The 6000-nt window shown below is 39.2% G+C and overlaps 1 protein-coding gene across 2 annotated transcripts in view; it reads right to left on the bottom strand.

Annotated features, from left to right (window-relative positions):
- brca2 (BRCA2 DNA repair associated) overlaps window positions 1–5394 on the bottom strand; it is a 15197-nt gene extending 9803 nt beyond the window's left edge. For both annotated transcript variants that reach the window (XM_041803757.1, XM_041803763.1), the window contains exons 1-11: window positions 5268–5394; window positions 4777–4875; window positions 4360–4593; window positions 4123–4186; window positions 3753–3805; window positions 3634–3662; window positions 3404–3515; window positions 3264–3319; window positions 2813–2900; window positions 2052–2702; window positions 1–1939 (exon numbers count right to left, since the gene is read on the bottom strand). The exon at window positions 1–1939 is cut by the window's left edge and continues 2330 nt beyond it. In XM_041803757.1, the coding sequence (XP_041659691.1) occupies window positions 1–1939; window positions 2052–2702; window positions 2813–2900; window positions 3264–3319; window positions 3404–3515; window positions 3634–3662; window positions 3753–3805; window positions 4123–4186; window positions 4360–4593; window positions 4777–4831 (3281 nt within the window). In that variant the 5' untranslated portion in view covers window positions 4832–4875; window positions 5268–5394. The remainder of the gene's footprint in view (window positions 1940–2051; window positions 2703–2812; window positions 2901–3263; window positions 3320–3403; window positions 3516–3633; window positions 3663–3752; window positions 3806–4122; window positions 4187–4359; window positions 4594–4776; window positions 4876–5267) is intronic.
- Window positions 5395–6000: the final 606 nt, after the last annotated feature.

Raw genomic sequence — 6000 nt, 5'->3', positions numbered from 1 at the left:
GCAGACATGCCAGCGTTGCAATCAATAGTGTCACAGTCTTTGAAGAGAGCATCTGCCTCTTGCATTGCTTTTGCTGAAACAGAAACTCTTTTAGCACTGGCCATTTGGAACCCACCGAGAAATGAGTTTGTGTCCATGTTGTTGTTCGTAAAACTTCTTGTTGCATCTTTATCTCTGATGTCATCGATCTTTTCCCCTGAACACAAAGTCTCCTTCTTGTTGGAAATACATTCCTGAATCCTGCCACAAGGATCATTTCCATAAGACGTAAACCTTGCATTATCTTTCTCCTTCTCATGATTCAAAACGTTTCCAGTGAGATTATCCCCACTCTGCTTAAGCTTCACTTTAGCATCAGTGTCACTGTTTAGCTTGGCAGGTGGATTCTGACTTTCCTCTAAATCTGCAAACAAAGCTCTAGCTTTGCTCAGATATTTTTTTGAAACCCTCAAAACATTTCCTCCTGCAGTCTTAAATCCCACACCGAGCATCAAAGTATTGTTGTCCTTCAGTTTGTTTGTTTCAGTGTCCAGATTTGTGAGTTTAGCTGATGTAACGCTACTACCGTCTGCGCCAGGGGACTTTTCTTCCATGATTTGCAATGACAATGACAAACTAGTTGATTTTCCTGTGATGTTGGAGGTTTCACAACCTCTTTCACCTTCTGAAACAGGTGCTATTTTGTCATGCATCGCACTGGCTGCCTGGTGCTTTACAGGATCCAAACTAAAGCTATCATCAAAGTCTATACCTGCAAGGAAATCAGGCTCAAGGTCCTTGTCAACTTTGTGAGGAGAGGTGGTATTATCCTCACAGTCTTGTTTTATCTTTGCAGTTTTCAGTGGTGTCAGGTCAAACTGACTGTCTGCTTCTTCCAGGAGAGTGCACAGCTCTGACACATCAGCTCTCTGCGAAGCTGTTAACTGGTTACTTCTATCAGCTAATTTCTCATCTGAAGATGGTGGCTGATTTGAATAGGAAGCTGATTTTTTTACTGATCCATGACTCAGTCGAGTTTCATTTTTAGTCTCATGTGCACAGTTTGTCATCTGATCACTAAAGGTCCCTTCAGTTTCTTCAAACAGACACTTAGCTCTTTGCAGGTTGGCAGACGAAATCTGTATTCCCTTGTTTGAAGCGGTTTTGAATCCTGATGCATAAATGGACGGAGGGGGAAGCAAGGTTTTCTCTGGCAGACAGCCACGAATTTGACGATTAAGTGGCATGCAATCAATATTATTGACAGTTCTTTTTGCCCTGCTGGGTAATAACATTGATGTGCTCTCTATGTGCAGCTCATCCTCTCTACCAGGACACACAGTCTCATCTCTTTGCCTTGATAGACTGGCATAAGCTCCAGCTTCTCGTAAAATATTATCCAAATGCACTTTTCTATCTCCTTTCTCTGTAGATAGAGAAGTAGTAGATCGATCAGTTTTAAAGCAAGACCACTGTTGAGTCTGACCATTATTCTCTGAGCTGGGAACAACAAATGATGAAGCTGTCATGTGGCTGATATCTGTTACAGCAGACTGAAACCCACTGTCACTGACTGTGACCTCATTGATGGGGTTAGGTTGAACCGTAGCAGAAATATGTCCTCTGTTCGTAAAGCCATCACAGTCATGGTGAATGTTTGTTTGCCTTGCTCTCTGTTCAGCTTGTTTCATCGCTGACAGACAAGCTGATGGAGAAAAGACTTCTCGAGGGAGATCCTCTTCTTCTTTATTCAGTTGACCAGGGTCAGACATGTCACTGAAGTCTTGTGCAAAATCCCTGCAAAGCTGCGACATGTCAAGGTCATGGACTTCAGCTTGAACAGGAGGAGGTAGATTTTCTTTAGGAAGATTTTCTTGTTTTGGCAACAAATTCATCTCTGTGCTGCTGCAGTTTGCTTCATCTGGGGCTTTTCCCAACTCCTTTACACTCACATCTTGACCTGACAAGGAAAAAAGTAATCAGTTATTGACAAAATAATAGCCTTTTCAGAGCCCCTTGACAACAAAATGTATGAAAGTATTTCTTAATGTGTATGTCTGACAAATGTTTACCTGAATCAGGAATCTTGTGTGATGAGACCACCACCTGAGACTGTGTTTCCTTTTCTTGATGTTGTTCTTTCATCTCTGGTTGTTTTGGAGTCTTAACAGTGTAAATAAATCTTCTCTTTTTCTTGGTAAAGCCAGAGTCTGTAACATTCAAGGATGCCCTCACCTGTGCACCAGAATCAGAGTCTTTCTGCTCTGTTAAAACACTGTTTTTGACTCGTGTAGCAGTGCTATTATCATGGCAAGTAGCAGTGCAAGACGGGATTTCAGACAGACTCAGTGGAGACCACTGTGTGATGCCATTATCTCCAGCTTTTATTGGTGGTGAGGAGAGAGGTTCCCCAGGTTCCTGGTTAGCCGTTCCTTGTTCTCTGGATGCAGAATTGTTTGTTGCTGAGATATCAGCAGGCTCTTCTGTTGGAGTGATTTGTTTTCTTTTGGTTCTGTCACTTTTGACTTTTCTCAGTGATGAGCTACTGTTGGTTAAAAACATAGAGGGAACATGTTCCACGCCATCAGGAACATCTGCAATTGCGCTGCAAGTTTCTCCATCCTCAGTAGCATCTCGAACGTTCTGCCTCCAAACACCATCAATCTCATTCAGTTGACTCTTGGGTGACTCTGGATTCTGAGCAGTCTTAGGTGAACAAAAACCTGTTGATAACAGACCAGCAATCTTCAGAGTATTTCAGTGAGCATCCAAAAGATGGTGCAACAAAACACAATCATCATATCTGATATTATAAAAGAGGTGAAAATGTTACTTTGAACAGCTGGCTTGTCAGTGTTTTCTGGTGACATCACTCCAACTCCAGATGCATTTGAAAGTGAAGGGAAAAGCTTCCGCACAAGCTGAACAGGATAAGACAAAAGAGTTTGATGATAAATCTCATATCATACACCTGATGATACGGCTTATGTTTGCTTATTTAATCATTCGTGTGCCTCACATTTATAAAAAGGAAAAAAATACAAATTGAGATCAAGCTTAAGGCGCTCTACTTTTGAGATAACTTCAGCCATCCTTGACCAAACAGCAGAAACTTCATCTGATCATGTAGTGTTATGTCATGTAGTGTGCTCTGTTAGTGTTTATTTACTGTAATCAATTAACCAGAAAACTAACTTTCTAAATTGTTCCATTCAACATGTCTCTAACAAAATAATATATTGAATGTATGATGTAATAAGTCTGTTGGGCATGAGCGTACTCACAACAACATTTTTGTCTGCTGAGATACTCTCTGGGCAGGGACTCTCATCTGCTTTAGCTACAACAGAAAGGACATGCAAATTATCTAACAAATCATACTGTTTTGTATGGACTTTTAACTACCAGTTCACATCCTGCTTACTTAAAATAAGGGTGGATGGTGCTCCTGGTGGGGTATTCAGAGAACTGGTCCATGATATATCAGGATATATCTGTGCACCAAGACTCTCAGATATCTGCTTTGCATAGCTCGTCTGTATCATTCAATGAAAATAAGAAAACATAAAGTCAATTTGAACCAATATTGTTATATTTACGACGGAACTGAATTAAGGCATAAACAAGTATAACTGTTTGATTTCAAACACGTACAGGAGATTTTTGTGGTGTTTGGAGCAAACCTGTAGAGATAAAATAGAAAAAGTGATGGTGAAATGGTCTTTAAAATTTGATTCAAACATAATGAAAAAACAGAAAAATTTGAAGTTTACCGAAACTGTTCAAAGTATGAGGCTGGACACTGCCATGCTGTGTACCTGGGATCCTGAAATAAAAAGAGATAAATAATAAAAGATTGACCAACAACATGCTTGTCTTAAGACAAAGCTCCACAGACACTGAGTTAACAAATCAAATTAGATGTTTACTCATGAGCCTTCCTTATAAAACATTCTGCACCACAAAGAGTTATGTATGAATAAATATTATTTGTTTATGAATGCTATTATACCCCTAAATTATGGAGGACAACAAACTTGACCACATACTGACAAATATCAATAATTAATTTACATTAAAAAAATAACATTTACTTCTTTACAAACTGCACTGGTGTTACAGCGTCTGTCTTTTTACACTCACCCCTCTTTGGACGTCTGAAACAAACACGGACTTTGTGTTGCTGCCCATGACAGCTTTTGTGTTTCTAGGGTGCATAATAAAAGAAACATAACGTAAATGCAGTATGAAGGCTTGTCAATGCAAGCATGTTTCTGCAGGTCATGAAACTGAAATGTAAATGCATTGCAGCGACATTAATATTCCAGTTAAGCATCAGATTAAACTATATGAGCAGGAAAAAACAATATTAAACATTACCTTGTTCAGCAGTGAATGACTGCTCATTCTCTGCTTCAGGGGACACAATTCGTCTCTGTCTAAAAACTTTGGGCGTTGAAAACAGCTGACTGTCCAAGGCACTTTTGTCAAAAGGTGTTTTAAAGATTGCTTCTTGGTGTGCACAAAGATCATCTTGGTCTGAGACATTTTCATCATTACCGAATGTTTGAGCTGTCAGAGTTTCAAACCAGTCCGGGTCCAGTGGTCCCAGTTCTACCAAAGGGAATAAATCAGGCTTATACTCAGAAATAAGTACTTTTTTTCTGGCATAAAGAACTTCTTTCTTGAGTGATTGCAAGTAAAGTTTTCATTCATGACCATATATTTGAATTAAATTGTTGACAAAATACCCTAAACAACCAACTAAACTCTGTACAGTTAAATCTGGTATCTTACCTTTCCAGATTTCATCTTTAAATGTGTCGTACATGTTTTTCGAGGGGAAATCCATCGCCGTTCACTTGTGTGGTCGCTAAAGTCTGTTATGTGGCACACCTGAAAAGACAACGTTACTGTCACATGCTGTTTTATCCTGACAACACCCTAAGTAATAAACGATAGCCAGGAACACAACATATGTAAACTGTTTATCAAAGAAATGACACGATGACGATACTTATACCTGTTGTTACTGACTGCTAGTGATATAGCTCGCTGCTAATCCACTAGGTGAGCTAGGTGAGATAACGTGACTTCTAGACTGCTACGGACAGACAACCGTAAGATAAACTGACGTCTGATTTAGAGCTACTGCATATGTTATAGATGGTTGACAGTGTTAGGAAAAGACAGACATTCAATTTAACGACCAACGTTAATCAGTTATCAACTTCAAGCCGAAAACATTAAAGTATATTTAAAAAAGATTTACATTAACTCAAACTCACCATGACGGCGTGCAATAGAGTAGACACTCATGTCGCAGTAAAATATATGACTTACTACTGACAACAAATCACCAAACCACAAGAAAAGCGACGTTAAAGCGTGGTGCTAAGCAGCTCTGCTAATCACTGCCTCTGCCATGAAAACAAACCTCGCGCGCCAAGCACCGGAAGACCGACTTCAAAATAAGAGTCATTTCCTGTCCTGTTCTCATAAGCAATTACGTTGTCCAAAGACACGTAGATTACGGTGTGCCTGTTAGAGCGTCTTTAAACAAGTCTTTCAATAGAGAATATGCAACATACTTGAACCCTGAAAACATACTTTATACCTTCATTCATTATAAGTATACATGTTACATGGTTATTATCTATTTTTGTGTTAATCTACACAATATCATCATAGTAACCTTTATCTTTACTTCTGCTACATACAGCTGTATATAACATGTCGATATTTATGTATGATGCACTCCATTAAAATACTTTATTCTCTTTCCTTATTTATTCGCAAAGATTATTTCACCTTTGGTGTGTCGGTAGGTACTTTGGATACCCATCAAAGAGAGCATTTTTCATGATACGTCCCCTTTAAGAATTCACCGTCCATGACTGTTCTTTTAAACTTGTGCACAGAACAAACAAATTAAATCCTGAATCATATCCGCAGTTCAGCACTTCAGACAGGAGGTGTAAATCCTTCTCCATGTAGAGCTGGAGCCAAATTTCTCTGTAG

The sequence above is a fragment of the Cheilinus undulatus genome, linkage group 2 (assembly GCF_018320785.1).
Source record: "Cheilinus undulatus linkage group 2, ASM1832078v1, whole genome shotgun sequence".
NCBI lineage: Eukaryota > Metazoa > Chordata > Actinopteri > Labriformes > Labridae > Cheilinus > Cheilinus undulatus.
Note: the sequence above shows the minus strand (reverse complement) of the source record. Positions and strands in the feature narration are given on the sequence as shown.